This window comes from Herpailurus yagouaroundi, unplaced genomic scaffold (assembly GCF_014898765.1).
Source record: "Herpailurus yagouaroundi ecotype Mexico unplaced genomic scaffold, PumYag 387, whole genome shotgun sequence".
Taxonomy (NCBI): Eukaryota; Metazoa; Chordata; class Mammalia; order Carnivora; family Felidae; genus Herpailurus; species Herpailurus yagouaroundi.
This window is the reverse complement of record NW_024412604.1, coordinates 317,245-334,216: the sequence shown is the minus strand read 5'-3', so window position 1 is coordinate 334,216 and position 16,972 is coordinate 317,245. Positions and strand designations below refer to the sequence as shown.

Sequence of the window (16,972 nt, the reverse complement as noted above, 5' to 3'; positions counted from 1 at the left end):
GCTCCGCCGCAGCGACCCGCGGGCCAGCGGGCTAGCGAGCCAGCGCAGGACCCGCGGCTGGGCCCGCGGCTGCCGCCGGACCGGGAGCCAGGCCGCCGCCCCCAGCCCAGCCCCCGGGGCCTCAGGACCTCCGGGGCCTGGCCGCCAGCCGGGCGTGCTCCAAGTTCAGGTGGGAGAGGCTTTAGGAGGCCGGAGGGGAACCCAGGGGGCTGATCGGGACGCGAGTGGGATGGCAGGACGCCGGCTGGGCTCTGGTGGTGCGGCCGGGTGCCGGCGCCGCTGTCCGGAGCTCCGCGCCAGTGTCGGAGGAAACGCGGGAGAAGCCGGGCGAGCCCCTCCGCGGGGCCCGGTGTCGGACAAGCCCGCGCGAGAGTGACTCCCCCAGTGCCCATCGGCACTTTCCCCGCGCGTGTCCGGGCCGCTGCCTCGGCGCCTGGCCCCGCGGGTCCTGCGCGCCTTGCGAGCCGGCCCTCCCATATGGCGGGCACCGGCGGGGCCTGGCGACCGGAACGGGCCGGCGAACGCGCCGGCCAGTCGGGGGCCGAGGAAGGGGGGACGAGGGGGCTGTGGCGGAGGGGTTACTGTCGGTCACCGCAGCCGTGGCCTCTGGGAGAGGGGCACCGGCCGAGGGCATGGTGCCCGGCCGGCAACGCTCCCGGGCTCTACCGAGGGGTCTTCCTTTCCCACGCTCCTCCCACACGCGGGCGGGCACCCACGCCAGCTCCACGCGCGAGTATGTCGCGGACACCCTCCGGCACAGCCACACCGCTGCCGCGCACCACGCCCCGCACACGCACAGTCACACGACATGAACTCACACCCCTTCGCGCACACCCGCACTGCTCACACACCTCTTACTTCTACTGCCCACGCAGAGTCCCTGCTGCTTTCCACTGAACATTAGCAGAACGATGGCCAAGGGGTGGCAGGGGCAGAGGAGAGGCCACCCCCACCCACCGTGGCCGTGCTGTTCCCTCTTACCTCCGCACTGTGGTATTCCCTAAGGAGCCCCCCCTCCCAGGGCACCGGGGGGCTGTTTTCTCGCCCAGTCCCTGGGAAGGTGACAAAAATCCCCAAATGCTTTAGTCCCTCAAATCACCTTTCCCCCAAGGACCGGGTGGCTCGTGGGAACCCCCGCCGTCCTACAGGTGGGAGAACGCCTGGGCTCTGCGACTTTGGGGCCTGCGGGTGGCGCAGGGACCAGAGACTCTTATTTTGAAGGGCGGCCCCCACCCGCCACCCCCGTGATTTGCACGCTGACCCAATGGCAAGCCCTTGGCCGGCGCTGGGCTTGTTATCAATTACATGTTGTTCCTGCAGCCGCTGTGTCCCCGGGAGGATAAACAGCAGGCCGGGCCGGGCCTGGGGGGAGGGGGCGGAGTCCGGCTGTAGGCCGGGGACGGTGCCCGGAACAGCGTGTCCCCTCCCCCTGCACGCAGCCTGTGCTTCTGGCCATGCCATGTGCTGCTGTGTTTTAGCTTCCTAGCCGGCTCCCTCCAGCCCCGGCGGGCCCTTTTTCTATCGCCAGTGCCCCCGGGTGTCCCAGAACCCCTTCTCTGCTTTCAGTGCCTCAGTGTGCAACCCTGGCTGACCAGCCCTGCCTGAAAACCCTGCTGCCTGACCCTGGCCATTCCATACCTGGGAGAATCCCCACACCCCCACCCCCTGCCCAGCTTCCCCAAGCACCTCTCACACAACCAGCGCGTTCTACCAGGTCTTGTTTCCGAGGCCGGGGTGGTGGCAGACTGGGTAGTCAGAATAGCTTCTATTTTGGTGGGGAGGTAAACAGAAAAGTACACAAACCCATAACCAAGATGATTTCCCCCCTGGTTACCAACTACTGGAAGAATAGTGTGGGATGATTTAACAGATGGTGGTCAGGGGAGAGCCCCACAGGCAGTGTCTTCTGAGCTGAGCTCTAAATAAGGCACTCCCACTCGGAGTGTTGGGAGAAGAGGGGCCCACAGAGACAGCACAGTTAAGGTGGAGTGGAGCAGGTGAGGTGAGATGTGGGAGAGATGGGCAAGGCCCAGGTGCTGGGAGAAGATGGGGTCACATTTCCTAGGGAAGTTATTGGATGTTTTCTCCTACCCTACCCTACCGTACTTACTCCTCCCCCCTCCACACTATTTCTTGTCATACCATTTCATCTGTGAATATCTAATTATCAACTATAATACCATCATCACACTTAAAAATATGAACACTAACTCCTTACTATCATGTAATATTTGGTTGGTGATCACATTTCAGGGGAGAGTTTTAAGTGGGCAAGAACATGGCCTGATCTGCCTCTTAACCACTAGTTAAGGCCTGTTCCTAGGTTCCAGGAAGGCTGGAGTCTCTCTGATTCCTTAGGATCACATCGGAGAGGCACAAAGACCACGTGTTCACCCATTTGGAGGTTAATCCTAATGGCTGGTACTGACCAACGCCTGAGTGCATGCCAGCCACTGTAGGAAGTGTTCACCTGGTGTTAGCTCATTGAACTCTTTGAGTAACCTGGGAGCTAGCACTACTGGCAGCATCCCTAGCCAACAGACCGGACACAGAGCAGTTGTGCCACCTGCCCGAGGTTGCCCAGCTAAGTTGCAGAGGCCAGAGCAGAGCCCCCTGCTCAGAGGGTGGGCCAAAGTGGTGGGGGGGGGGGGCCCAGGGCCCAGTGTGGGCTCCGCACAGCCTTGTTGCCCTTCACGTTATCTGGTACTTTTATTCCTTCCTGGCACCTGATTGGGTGAATAGCATGTATTTTAAAACTTCCAGTTTTAAATCCTCAGATAAGTATTAACAATTAAAGAGCCAAATATCCTCCTGGCAAAACTGCCCTGGGGTATGGACTCGCCAAAGGCATCCACCCTGCCTTAGCTTCCTGGAGCTGCATGAAGCTTCCTGGATTAGTGGGGAACTGAGGTCACTGGGGCCCAGAATAGATGGGGAAACTGAGATTCGGGGAGTGAGGACTTGTCCAAGGTCGCAGCTGATGATGATCCTGGCCCTGACAGGTTTCTGTTCATGGCCAGACCTGTTGGCCGTAGAGTATGCTGTGTGCTAAGTCCAGCAGTGGCCCTCGAGACAGAGCACAGGAGTGGGTGCAGAGTGGGGATAGGCAGCAGAGAATCTCTGGTTTTAGACGTGGAACATTCCCTGTTCCCCAACCTCACTGGTCATTGGGCGGGGACAAAGGTCCACAGAGGTGGCTCCATCATAGCCATACACTGTTGACTCTCCTTGGACACCGGACCTAGCATGGCCTTCAGAGGACACAGATGTCCCCTCTCTTCTCTGTTGATGTTCCCTGAGGCCCTCCTGGGCACTAGCTGCCATGCCGGAAGCTGGGAACACAGTGGGGACCCAGCAGAGCAGCCTGCCTTCCTGGAGTTCACGGTCTAGTGGGAAGACGGGAGTTAGCTGGGCCTTCTTGAGGTGGTGAGTGCTCCATGGGGTACAGGCCAAGGGCATCCTCTCTCTCATCCCACTAGGTGGTCGTGTAGTCACATGGGGTAATAGCCGTGCAAGTACTCTGGGACCTGGGTCCACTTTTGCCCTTGTGAGTTATCACTGTGGGGCAGGGCCCTGTCCACCCCATGGTAAAGCCTCAGTAAAGTGTCTGGGTACAGTCAAGAGCCTTTTGTTCTGTCCCTGCCTCTCCCACTTCACAGAGGAGGCAGCTGAGGCTGGAGGGGTCCGAGAACAAGAGGGTGGATGAGGTCTCTCCCTTCAGATGGGGAAACAGAGCTGGTGAGAGCAGGTGCATATGGGTCTTTAATTTTTTTGCGGGGGAGGCACAAATTCGACTTGTCTGATTAAAATATAGACTGCCAAGTTGAGGTTCAATCTCAGATAAAATATTTTTTTTTTAATTTTTTTTCTGTTTATTTTTGAGAGAGACAGAGAACAAGCAGGGGAGGGGCAGAGAGAGAGAGAGAGAGAGAGAGAGAGAGAGAGAGAGAGAGACAGAATCTGAAATGGGCTCCAGGCTCCAAGCTGACAGCACAGAGCCCGACGCAGGCCTCGAACTCACAAACTGCGAGATCATAACCTGAGCCGAATCGGACGCTCAACCAACTGAGCCACCCAGGCGCCCCTAAAATAATTTAATATGAGCATATCCCATTTAATATTTGGGACATACTTATGTTAAACGTTGCTTGTTTTTTAAAACCTGAAATTCAAATCTAACTGGGTGGCCTGCAGTTTTATTTGTTTAATCTGGCAACCTTACCCAAGCTCCAACCAACACAAGGGTCAGGGGGCAAATGGCCATCCTCCTGCCCCCTTCCAATGAGTCAAGAATGAAGCTGAGGTCAGGTGTCCTCAGAAGTGCAGCCACTCCAGTCAGCTGGACAAGCTTCCCCAACGTTGGCCATTTCAGGGTACAGACATCCTCCTTGCATACTTTCTCGCTCACACGTGCACACACTCAATCATTCACAGATACACACGTGTTCTTTCCCAGAACTGTTCTGGAAAACCTGTTTGAAACCAAAAGTACCCCGGATTGTGCAATGGGCTTGGAGAGCGCTCTTTTGCAAACAGGTGGTGCAATTTCGGAAAACACTCTTGCAGACAGAGTTCTCCCACGGGATGGGATGGAGACAGGATCCAGGCATTTGGCAATGGGAGACTGTGGGCAGGCGGCCGGCGCGGGGCGGGGGGGTGGTGGTGGTGCACAGGCCCACGAGGTGGCAGGTGAGCATGCCATCCTTCTGACCAGGCCTCCTTTGTTCTTCTCTGCAGCCGCCACCGGCACGGCCAGGCCAGCATGGTGGACCACTTGCTTCCAGTGGACGAGACCTTCTCGTCACCGAAATGCCCAGTTGGTTATCTGGGTGACAGGCTGGTCGGTGGGCGGGCGTACCACATGCTGCCCTCGCCCCTCTCCGAGGATGACAGTGACGCCTCCAGCCTCTGTTCCTGTGCCAGCCCGGACTCGCAAGCAGTCTGCTCCTGCTATAGCGGTGGCCCGGGTGCTGAGGGCCAGGATAGCATCTTGGACTTCCTGCTGTCCCAGGCCACACTGGGCAGTGGTGGTGGCAGTGGCATTGGGGCCAGCAGTGGCCCCATGGCCTGGGGGTCCTGGCGGCGGGCACCAGCACCTGTGAAGGGGGAGCATTTCTGCTTCCCCGAGTTTCCTGTGGGTGACCCTGATGACGTCCCAAGGCCCTTCCAGCCCACCCTGGAGGAGATTGAAGAGTTTCTGGAGGAGAACATGGAGCTGGGGGTCAAGGAGGCCCCAGAGGGCAGCAGCAAGGACTTGGAGGCCTGTGGCCAGCTCTCAGCCGGGCCACACAGGAACCACCTCCATCCTGGGTCCAGTGGGAGAGAGCGTGGCACTCCCCCTCTGGGCAGTGCCAGTGTGGGTGGCAGCCAGAGTCCGGGTGGGGGGCCCACATCTGACGGCCCCATCCCCGTGCTGCTGCAGATCCAGCCTGTGCAGGTGAAGCAGGAGTCGGGCAATGAGCCTGCCTCCCCTGGGCAGGCCCCGGAAAGTGTCAAGGTAGCCCAGCTTCTGGTCAACATCCAGGGTCAGACCTTTGCACTGGTGCCCCAGGTGGTGCCCTCCTCCAATGTGAACCTGCCCTCCAAGTTCGTGCGTATCGCCCCTGTGCCCATCGCCGCCAAGCCCATTGGGTCGGGACCCCTGGGGCCTGGCCCCGCCGGCCTACTCATGGGCCAGAAGTTCCCCAAGAATCCAGCGGCAGAACTCATCAAAATGCACAAATGTACTTTCCCCGGCTGCAGCAAGATGTACACCAAGAGCAGCCACCTCAAGGCGCACCTGCGCCGGCACACAGGCGAGAAGCCCTTTGCCTGCACCTGGCCGGGCTGCGGCTGGAGGTCAGTATGACAGGTGACAGGCCAGGCCGTGAGCACGGCCAGCTCGTCTCTGCTCCCCTGGGGGTGTGGTCAAGGCCCAGTTCACCATTAGATAAGGCTGATTAGGAAGGGGAGATGGGGCAGGCAGGCAGCGGGGCCAGAGCTGGCGTGGCTGCCCGCAGGCTTCCTTGTCCCTGCTTCCCTACTGATCACTGAAGCCTGAAGCCACCTGGTCTCCAGGTTCATAATGACCTGGTCCGGCTTGCTGCGGGTGAGGGGCTGGGCCATGGCAAAAGGGCTCTCTTAGTAGTAACAATGGCAGCTAAGAATGATGGAGTGAGGGCTGTATGTCAGATGGGGTTGTGGCCCTGTGTGCACTGTTCCCTCAGTGCCTCACAGAACCCCTAAGGGCAAGTGCTACCCTTACAGCTGAGCAAACAGGCTCAGACCAGCTAGGCAACTTGCCCAAGGCCACACCACTTGGTAAATGGGGTTTGGGCCCAGAGGGTCGCATCAGAGGCGTCACATCCCGAAAAAACGCTGCTTTTCTGACCGGAGGGACCAGCTTCACTTGTGGACGTCCTCAGACACCTGGACAGGGCCTGGCCCTTGCTTCCCTGTGGTACCTGAAGGTGTATCTGGGAAGCTGTGAAGGAGGACCAGGCTGGGGGTACTGCCCAAAGGTGGATGAGTCCTCCCGGACTCTACTCTGTGTGGTGCAACACGAGAAGCCAGCTCTCAAAGGGCCGGAGTCTTGCTCCAGGGCTGCTCAGCCAGCAGACGGCAGAGCTGGATGGGATCCCCCCCGGGTCACCCTCACCTGGGCCCCCAGGGGTCCCCAGATCACCCTTCAGGTGGACTGGGTGCACCTTTCCCTGAAAAGCAGGCAGCCGGGAGCTCGCACCCTCAGGCGCACCGCAGCTGGGCTGTCTCCAGTTTTTAGGACACCTACCCTGCAGGAATCTGGCCTATCTGGTCGGGGGTGGGTGCAGTGTGCATTACCAGCACATTCCCGGTCTTTACTGCCAGGGCTGCTGTGGCCGCCGCTTTGTGAGCGTTCGTGAGAGAGCGACCGGGCATGCCCCTCTGTGTGCAGACCTCACAAGTGGGCGTGTAGCTGCGTGTGCACCTACGTGTACTTGCTTTCTTCATGTGTGTCTGGGTGTGCTGCAGGACTACGCATGTCATGTACCTTGCGCGTGCGTGTGCATCTGTGTGGGTGTGGCCTACAGGGAGCAGTTGGCAGCTTCTTGGTCAGACTCATCCGGCAGGTCGGGAGGGTTGGCCCCAGTTGGGAGGTGCTGGCCACAGAGTCCTGGCCAGCTGAGGCCCTGACTGCAATATGTGATGTGACCCTGCAGCTGCTTTCCGTGGAGTGCTGAGCTGACCAAGGAAGAGACTTTTCCCAAATAGTGTCTTGGGTTATGGAGGCCCTTCCTGATGAAGGGTCTCATGCAGCCACTGCTCCAGAGGCACCCACCGGACAGGCCCACGGGGCTTCTGCCAGAAGCCCATAGGGTGTTGGTGCTGGTGTCACATCCCTCTCTGAGCCTCTGCTGTAGTCTGTTGAGTGGGCCCCCAGGTGACAGATGTACCTGCAGAGCCATTTTGAGACCTGGTACACTGGTGGGTATGCGGTGTTGGTGGTCAGAGCTTGGGGGTGTGGGGAAGCCGAGGCACTGGAGCCATAGAGGCAGGTGTTCAACTGTAGAAGGGAGGGCCATTGACCTTGGGTGGGGGGTAGCTGGCGGCAATGGTGGGAGCCTCAGCCTATGTCAGCTTCTGACTTGCTATGTGCTCTTGGGGAGCTCCCCCCTGGCCAAGCCTCACTTCCCCATCTGTGAAGTGGGGGCCCTGCTCTCTCCCTCTCCCTCTCAGGGCCAGGGGCGCAGGGGTGCTCGGCACCACTCTTTCTCATTGGTGGCACTGTTACTCTTACAAGGGCAGAGTCTGAGAAGAGTATCATTTCGGAGGTGGCCCAGACTCACAGGGACTTCTCTTAGATGCATTTTCTCTTGGTGGTGGTGGTGGGGGGGGCAGGCAGGGCTGTGGAGGGGTCAGGCATCTGGCTGGACAGAGCACTGGTCCGACTCCTGATGGGCTCACCTTCCTGGGCACTGTCCCCTGGCCACTGCTAACTCTTGGCGAGTGGCCCTTCCTGTTGGGATGAGGCTGGGCAGGGCTACAGGGAGGAAGGTGTGGTCCTTGGTGAAGGCTACCCACTTGTCTCATTCCCCCAGGAGGAGGGGACCTGCTTTCTGGGCTGTCTCAGAGAACAGACAGAATCCTCAGCCCAGAGCGCATCTTAGGGAGGCAGATCTCATCCCCAACACCGCAGCCTCAAGAGATAGTGAGTTTCCCATGGTAGGAGGTGTGCAAGCAAGAGTGGGATTTGTGGAGGGGATTCAGCCTTGCCACTGTCTGGGTCCTGGCACTGTTCTTGCCCAGGACCCACTTGGCAGGGGAAGGCACGGCATGTGCCTGGCATGGTGAGTTCCTGTGGAACTGACCCTGGGGCCATCCTTGCCTCCAGCCACTCCTAGGCCTTCAAAGGCCTCCCCAGCTTCTCCCAGGGTTCCCCTGGAATGGGATCTGGCCTTTTACACGTGATGGAGGCACAGGCAGCTGAGGGTACCTGTGTTTTGGGAGAGCTATTTCTCTGAGGATGCAAGAGTCCCTCATTGGCCTTCGGGAGTCCAGAACCCCTGGGGATGTACATGAGATGTGTGTGTCCCTTCTATGCGGAGGGAGCCCTTGCAGTAGTTGGGCAGGCAGGCTGACCGGCGCTGGGACAGCTTGATCTGGACAGGACAGCAGAAGTAGTGGTGATGATGGCAATTGGGTGCCACATTTTCTGGCCACCGACTGTATTCTGGGCACCACCCTAAGGTGCTCAGAGTGGGAATCCCTTCCACAAATCCCCATTACTTGGTTGTATACTTCCTGCCATGAGGAGCCCATTACTTTATGAGGCTACTCTCGCCTCTTCATGTACTTGGTACTCTTAGATTCCTATCCACACTTCGCATTCTGGCCTGATCTGCTGGCCAGCCTCCCTTGCACAGTGCAGGCTCCCACTCGGGCCCCCACCCTCTTTGCCCCCTCTGTGTGCCCCCTGTCTCCCAACACTTCCCTCCTGATGGCAATGGTAGTCGATCTTGCAATGGTCCCTGCTTTCTTCTGCACATGTCACAGAAATGAGCTCGCTGAGCCCTCAGCACAGCCCCGTAACATGGGCGCACCAGTCTGCATTTCCCAGAGGGACCACAGGGGTGGAGCTAGTGAGCGTGGCTCTGGGTGTGCCCTCAAGCAAGTGCCTCAGCCCCACCCTGTCCCACCAGCAGTCTGGTGGGCATGCCTTTCACACCTGGACAGCTATGCAGCTGGCCTTTCCCTCATCCTCTCTCCCTGTGCACCTGGTACCATGATGGCTGGGCGTCGTCTCTCCCCGATGAAGCCATCAGCTCTTTCGGATGTGAAGCTTCTGGGCGAGGAGCAGAGAGCTAACAGTAACAACAGCAATAACAGAGCTCTCGTGCACGTGCTGAACATTCCAAAGTAACTCATTGAATGCGCCAGATAAGTCCACAAGGTAGGCACCAGTATGCTGCCCCCATTTAGAGAGGAGGAATTTGAGGCACAGAAGAGTTAAGTAATTTCTCCTTGGTCACACAGCTAATGAGTGGCAGCGTCCGGAGTCCAACCCAGACTGTTTGCCCCTTGACCTCCTACACCCAGACTCAGGACCTCTCTCCAGCCCCCTGCGTACCCTCCAGTGAGGGATGGCCAGCCCCAGTGCTGGGAGGGAGGACCTCCACCTGCAGCTGGTCTTCAGGCCGCACCCCTGCACACTTGCCTGCCTCCTCCTATGGGGAGTTTACCACTCTCAAGGCCACCTATCTTCCTGGTGGCCCTGGCCCTGTGTCCTGTGCCCCTTTGTGAAATGATGGTGGCTCCCCCACTCCCCCACCCCTGCGACAGCCAGGTCGTCATTTTGCCAGGTCACCAACCCCCCACTTCCTTCAGCTTTTGATCCTGAACCCAGTATTCCCTGTCCCCTTCCTTCTCGTGACGTGGTTCTGGCATCCTTGACGGGGCCGAAACCAGACTTTGCCTGTTCCAGTCTGTCTGGGAAGTGGCTGTTTGCCCGCCTTCCTAGAAGTTCCCTTGCTACGCTCTCAGACACAGGCCCCTTTTGTTCACGGCAGCAGAACATCCTGTTCCGGAATGGCCAAGCCATTCTATCCAGTAAGAATCCCCTCCTTCCACAGCTAATATGAATATTAATAACTTCTAGCAGTCCTGTGTGGCAGGTACTGCTGTCATCCCTGGGGGACACAGGGGGCCCAGAAAAGGGAGCCTGTGGGCCTGAGGCCCCAGAGCCAGGATAGGATTCAGACCTGGTGGTACACTGCTGGCCTGCTTGGTTCCCATGTCTCTGCTGCCCTTATTCAACAAGGCATTCTCTCACCCCTTCCCCCAAGTGGTGTTGGACAGGTTGTACACTGTACAAATCTGGGGGGCACCATGCCCATTGCAGGCCTTGAGACCTGTCTACAATAATGGCTTCCTGGCTGATGGAAGGAGCACTTTGCACAAAGGTGCTGTGTGTGCCAGCGGTGGGGCTGATGTTACGGGCTGCTTCCCTCTCTAGTACCTCAGCAGCACAAATCATGGTGCTGACCCATATGCTCCTGGATGTCACCAAGGAGCAGGTTCTGCGCTGAGCAGCTTGCAGGTAATCAGAGCTCACCGTCACTGAATCATTGCCACGTGCTGAGCACTGTTGTAAACCCTCAAGTACCTTCCCCAATCCGCATAGTCCCCCGAGGCAGATCTGTCGTTTCCACGTCTCCAAATGGGGAAACTGAGCCTCACAGAACTTGGTGACTTGCCCGGGTCACCTGGTCATAGGTGGCAGAGCTCACAGCCTGCAGAGCCTGCATCTTAGCCACCCGGCCCCCCTCCCACTATGTGGTCCCCGGGCTCCTCCAGTGGCTGCTGTCTGGGAGAATGTGAGGGTGTGAGGTAGGGATTCTCTGAGGGCTCAGTTCCCAGGGATGGACCGCTCAGGTCACAGGGCCCTAAGGCAGCAGGGAGGAGGCTGGCAGGTAGGGACAGCTTGTTCTCAGGCCTAGCTCTCATCATGTGCCCAGGATGAGAGGGCCACTGTGTCCATTGTGTCAACTCCTTTGGCCTCGGAGACGAGTCCCAGCAGGTGGGCCAGAATCCCAAAGTCTTCATTGGATGAGTGAGGAAATCTTGCCCAGGACCACACCAGGGCTCCTGGTGGGGTAGGGACCTGAAAGGATCCTGCCGTTCTGCTGGCTCTGACCCTGGCAAGCCCCTTATCCTTTTGAGCCCTTGCTGTGGTGTTGTCAACCCTATGGGACTGATCCTGGCTCCCTGGCCGGAAAGGTGCAAGGTAATCCCAGTGCCTCGTGCCCAGGATGGCTCAGATATTGCTGGTGGCGTTGTTTCTGTGGCTTCCTGCTTACCCCTGCCCTGGGCAGGCCCACCTGTATAGAAGCTGTATGTGCAGCTCCTGCTGGGGCAGGTGGCCCTGGCCTGAGAGCACGGTCCAGGCTCTGACTGCCGGGGTGCACTGTGCAGCTTCCTCACTGGCTCAGGGCTCCAGTGATATACCGCCCAGCCAGGCAATGTGGAGGAGGCCAGGCACAGCAGGGAGCTGGATCAGGATCTTCGCTCTGGCCTTGGCTGCTCTGTCATGCTGGGGATGCTGGATCAGGCCCTCATCATGCTGAGCCTTGGTTTCCTCATCTGGCAAATGGGCCAGTCAGTCTTCCACGGCTCCAAAGATAGGATGAGAGCATTGCTCTGTAGCAGCCTCAGTTGATGCTCTGGGATATGAAGCGGAGTGCCAGCCGCCTGTCTTCTGTGCTTCTGGGCTCCCTATCTGGTGCTCAGGCCTTCCTACTGCCCACCTCGAGCCTTCCTCAGGGAATGTTCTGCTGTGTCCTTCTGATTCTTGGCAGGCTGTGGGATTAAAGCTTCCACCAATAGGGTCAGGCCACAGGTAGGCTACCGGTCCCAACACATTGGCTGGTCTGGGGACAGCTGTTCCACCCAACCTACCTCTTGCTGTGTGGCCCCAGGTTTGGGAAGGGACTGTTGGTCCCGGTACCTGTGTGTATGTACATGTGTGTGCTCACGTAGGTACACGTATGCCCATGCACATGATGTGCATATGTGTACATGTGTGCGTGTGCACACCCTGTGCACCCATGTAGAGTGGACGCATGTGTGTGCAGTGCACCCATGCTTATGTAGCACATGGGTAGCTTGTGTGTATGGGTGTGTCTGTGTGCATTGCATGTTGTGCACGCATGTGCGTGTTTGTGCATGCCGTGGAATTTGAGAGTGCCCTGTAACAGTCCTTCATCCTCCTGTGGGTGCTTGCTGTGTCCACGCTCTCACGTGAATGCACCTGCTGGCATCTGCCATGCACCAGGCCCTGGGCTGCTTGTGGGATGGACCACAGGGAACGAGACACACATCTTTCCTCATGGAGCTGATGGTCTAGTGGTACAGGCTGACATTCATTAAGAAGTTGGAAGCGAATTTAAAGTTACAATAGTGGCAGGTCCAGGAAATTGAGGTGCATATAGTGCTGTGGGAGCCTAGAATGGGATGCAGTCCCGGAGGGCTTTCTTGAGGAAGTGACATTTGAGCTAAGTTCTAACAGATGGGGGGAGGCAGCAAGGAGAGGGGAGAGAAAAGCATTCCAGGACTGGAAAAAGTATGTGCAAATGTCCTGTGGCAAGAAGGACCAAGGATAGGTCCGTGTAGATGGAGCAAGAGGAAGACAGTATGTGGCGGGGGAGGGGGACGAGAGGGATATCGTTGTCAGGATGAGGGTCACGGGATGGGGAGAGCTTCAAATCCCTGAAGTCAGTGACAACATTCTGAGCCCTGTGGTCCAGCTCAGATCCTTACCTCTTGCATTAGCAGCTGCTCATTCTCAGTGGCCTCTGGGCTGTGGGAGCACTTGCTCCCAAGCAGGCTGAGGCCGAGAGAGGGAAGTGGCAGGGGAACCATTTAAACTCTCAGAAGTACCTTGCAGTGGCATGGTTTTGTTTGGTGACGTTTTAGGGGGCCCAGCCTTCAGGAAAGCGGTGTCTGGGACTGGAGTGGGGACTCAAGTCTGAAGACCCCCACCTCCGCTGTAATGGAGGCAGGAGGAGCCGGGAGATCCCTGCAGGGCCGGGGAGACACCTCTCCCAGGCTTCAGCTTCGGCTCTGGACAGGCCTCCCCACGCACACGCTCATAGAAGCCCCAAGTTCTGGCCTAAGGGGGAAAGGGAATGCGAGGTGTATCAGGGCCAGGATGACCCCACTGCACATTGCCGGGCGGGAGGGGGCTGTGGGCAGTAATCCCGGACTCTGGTGGGCTTGATCGCCTATCGCAATATTTACCAGCTGCTCGCAGGCCCAGATGCCTGAGAGCGGACCGCCGTGCAGCATTGGGCCTTTTACTGGCAGTTCTGGAGGGGGGAATGGGCGATGGGGCTTGGGACAGTGACTTTTCAGCAGTGGATTCAGAAGTTCTCGGGAGCCGGAGCAGCGCCGGGGCCGCGCCTGCCGGGCCCCTGCGTAGAGCCCTGCACCTGCCGGCCGCGCTCTGGGTGGGCGTCCGGCGGGGCGGGTCTCGCTGACCTCTGCCCGTGCGTGTCCCGCAGGTTCTCCCGCTCGGACGAGTTGTCGCGGCACCGGCGCTCGCATTCGGGCGTGAAGCCCTACCAGTGTCCCGTGTGCGAGAAGAAGTTCGCGCGGAGCGACCACCTCTCCAAGCACATCAAGGTGCACCGCTTTCCCCGGAGCAGCCGCTCGGTGCGCGCGGTGAACTGAGCGCCCGCCGGCCCCGCCCCCTCACCCGCCCAGTTCTTTTGTAGCAATAATTTATTTGCCTCTTCAGAGGCACGTGACGATGTTGCAAACCCACCTTCTGGAGCCCGGGAGGTGCAGGAAGAGAGGGGCTTGCCTGGGAGGCGGGAACCGGAGCCGCCCGGCCCGCTGCCTTTCCCGGGAAGACCTAGAGCCACGCCCGGGTCCCTGGGGTCTGAGCCCCTAGCACCCGCGCAGGGGGCCCTGCCTTCCCGCCTTTGTGCCTTCGTGCCTTCCAGCGGGCCGGCCTGTGCTGCAGCGGCGCGGGGAGCCTGGACCTTCTCCCACTGGGCTCCCTGCCTGGGCCAAGGCCGGCACTTTTTGCTCAGAAGAAGAAATGTGCCGTTTTGAAATGTCAGTTCCCAGAGGGAGCTGTGCTGGGAAGAAGGAAGTAGGCCAGAAGTCCAGGGCTGCACTGTGGTGTGAGGGTGGCTTGGTCCCAGACCTCTGGCTCAGCCTGACTGCCGGAGGAGGAGGAGGGTACGGGAAGGGCCGTCAGGGGTTTAGAACCTGGCCTCTGGGCAGATAATGGAATTAGGGTGAAAAGCCCCCTCTTTGCGGGGGGCGGTCTGGCAGTGCATGTGCTTGAGTTAAACAGTGCGGGGCAGACAGGTGCAGTCTAGGTACCCAGCATGGCTCATCCCCTCGTCCTGTTTCCAGACAAATCCAGACACCAGCCTCTAGGATCACCTTGGGGAAAAGAGGGGAGCAGGCTGCATTGCGTGTAGACGAACTAGATAGAGCCTCCGAATCCTGATTTAGAAATGCATTCCTTATTTTGTCTAGAAATTAATATCAAATGAACTAGCTTGTTTTGACAGGTTTATTTCACATCCTATGAATGTATGTAAATAAGCTGTACATAGGTACATCTACATAAAATATCTTTTAATAACATATCAACATTTGTGTACATTTGAAATTTAAAAAATCTATAAAGCTGGTGTACATATGTTACAATTATGTATATTTTCTTTGGTCCTTCATAAAAATATATTTACTTTGCCAATAAAAAGAAAAAAGAACTCGATAACTTTATGGCATTCCAGTGCTGTTTTCCTGTTTCTCCAGAAAGTGGGTGTGATTCTGAGGGCCGAGGCTCTGTGTCTGTGTTTGCAGCATTTAGGGAGCCTTGTTTTGTATCCAGAGGGACACGAAGATCCCTTAGGGGTTCAGCCCCTGGCCCATCAGTGCAGGCTTCCCAAGGCAAGCCCTCCTCCATGCTGGCTGCTGGGTTTTTGCTCATTGTGGACTCCCGGAGGGCTCTCTCTCTCCCCTCCCCACAAACCCAAATCCAGCTCCCATCCCAGCATCACCTATGGGAAGCCACCATGGGCTAGGCCAGGCCTGCAGTGATCACTATGACGACTGTTGGAGACCCTCACACAGTGCTTCCTGTGCAGTCAGTCCTTCAAGCATCTGCTGTGCAGAGGAGAGTCCCCTTCGGAGATGGCATAGTTATTCTCACCGGCTCGGGGCATAGTGAATGAGTGGACTGGTGGAGGGGAGATTAGAGAGGCCAGTATATGCCAGGAGGCTGCCTCCTGCACCCATCCCAGCTGCTCTGAGCTCTGGGGAGACAAGGCCTCCTGAATTCCCCCAGATTCCTGGCATCTCCACCGTGTGCTTGCACAGTTGAGGTCTGAGTGCATCCACATGTCCCGGTGGGTTGGAAGCAGGGGACAGTGGGAGCCTGAGAAGAAGGAGAGGCCGTGAGCTAGCAAGGGGCTCAGTGGGGTGGCTGAGATTGGGCAGAGAAGGTGAGCTTGGTGGCTGTAGTAACGAGGCAGCCCCAGCTCTCCCGTCCACGTCAGGTGACAGACAAGGACCTTCTAAGGGTGACCCTTAGAAGTCCAATGCAAGTTGGGCAAGTAGTTTTTAGGGACCTCCTCGGAGATGGAGGCAAGTGGTGATGCACCCATGGATTTGTAGCAGAGCGATGTCTAAGTGAGATGTGTGTGCACGTGTGCGTGAGGTCACGGGCCTTTGAGCCACTGTTCCTGCTGATGGGAGTCATCTGCCACCATCATCTTTCCTGCCTGGCAGGAGCTGGCAGGTGTGAAGCTTTCACGTGTGCCCAGCACACAGCATGAGTGATCGGGGAATGGACGCTTCCATCCTGACCAGCTCTGGTCCTGGGGAAAGGACTTTGCCTTGTGACCTCTATCCTTTGACTTACCCTCTGTGGTCAAACATGCTGTGGGGAAGTGAGGCATTGATTTCCAGGTGCATTAACGTAGCCTTTCTTTATTCATAAACAAGCGGTGCAGCCCAAATAAGAGGAACAGTGGAGGTCAGGACGGTCACTGGAGGAGGAATAAGTCTGTGAGCCCATGTCCCCGTGATGCCAGGCACCAGGACTCTGCTTACCTCCGTGTATGTCCCCCAAAGTCCACTGCTCCGAGCTTGCAGTGCCCTGGCTAACCTGTCCTGGCCAAGGTAAGGCTGGCCGGTGTGCAGGGTGGTCTAAGCCATCGCCCTCGGTCTGGGCTCTGGACTCCCCACCTAATGTGTGTGCTGACACCTGTCCCGCGTGGGCAGCACAGCCCCAGGCTCTGCTTCCCAGAGGTGCCAGCTGAGAGAGAGCTGGCAGGGACAGCAGAGTGAGCACGGCAAGAGGGAAGGATGTGGGCACGAAGGCGGCTGTCTCTGGATCCTCACTCTACCTTCAGATGAGTTTGTTAAAACTTTCCGAGTTCACCCTGCAGGATGGACACGACAGTCCCCGGGTGCCGTTGGTGAGCGTGAATGTGACTTTGGACAACAGCAAAGCCCCTTTCTAGGGTGGGAGCCTGTCTCTTGGCCAGGTGGAGAGGCTGGGGAGGCGGGGTCTCCGTGCTGGGCCGTGGCCGGCACCTGTGCAGGCACCCCCGTAGTGGGACCCACAAGAACACTGAGAGCTCTGCTGAGGCGCCTGGCTTGTGACTTGGCCCTTGGAGACCCCCATGCCACCACCTTTGTCACCCTTTGTGACCTCTATGACTGGAAAAGTAGTGTTTGTCTTGGCCCACAAGCTAAGAAAATGGGTGAGAGGTGAGCCAGCGTGCCCCCAACTGTTTGTAACAGAGGAGTCTGGATGGTTGCAGAGCAGAAATCTGGCCTTGACAGCCTCTGGCACCCTGCCCTGCACAGTACCCCTTCCCCAAGGTGCACAGAGGGGAAGGAAGTACCATGTATCGAGTGCTGTATCAGGCAGAATATGGGTCAGGTTGCTGTAACAAAGAGACCCCAAACACTGTGGCTTACACAA

General features: G+C 58.1%; 1 protein-coding gene across 2 annotated transcripts; it reads left to right on the top strand.

Moving 5' to 3' along the window:
* Positions 1-6: 6 nt before the first annotated feature.
* KLF15 (KLF transcription factor 15) lies at positions 7-14,670 on the top strand. Of its 2 annotated transcripts, none has more exons than XM_040463269.1 (3): positions 7-169; positions 4,738-5,838; positions 13,518-14,670. In XM_040463269.1, exons 2-3 carry the CDS (start codon positions 4,763-4,765, stop codon positions 13,684-13,686), a joined length of 1,245 nt encoding a protein of 414 aa, XP_040319203.1. In that variant the 5' UTR covers positions 7-169; positions 4,738-4,762; the 3' UTR covers positions 13,687-14,670. The 2 variants fall into 2 exon arrangements, with proteins under 2 accessions (XP_040319203.1, XP_040319202.1); XM_040463268.1 differs by lacking the exon at positions 7-169 and adding an exon at positions 3,210-3,426.
* The last annotated feature ends 2,302 nt before the right edge of the window (positions 14,671-16,972 follow it).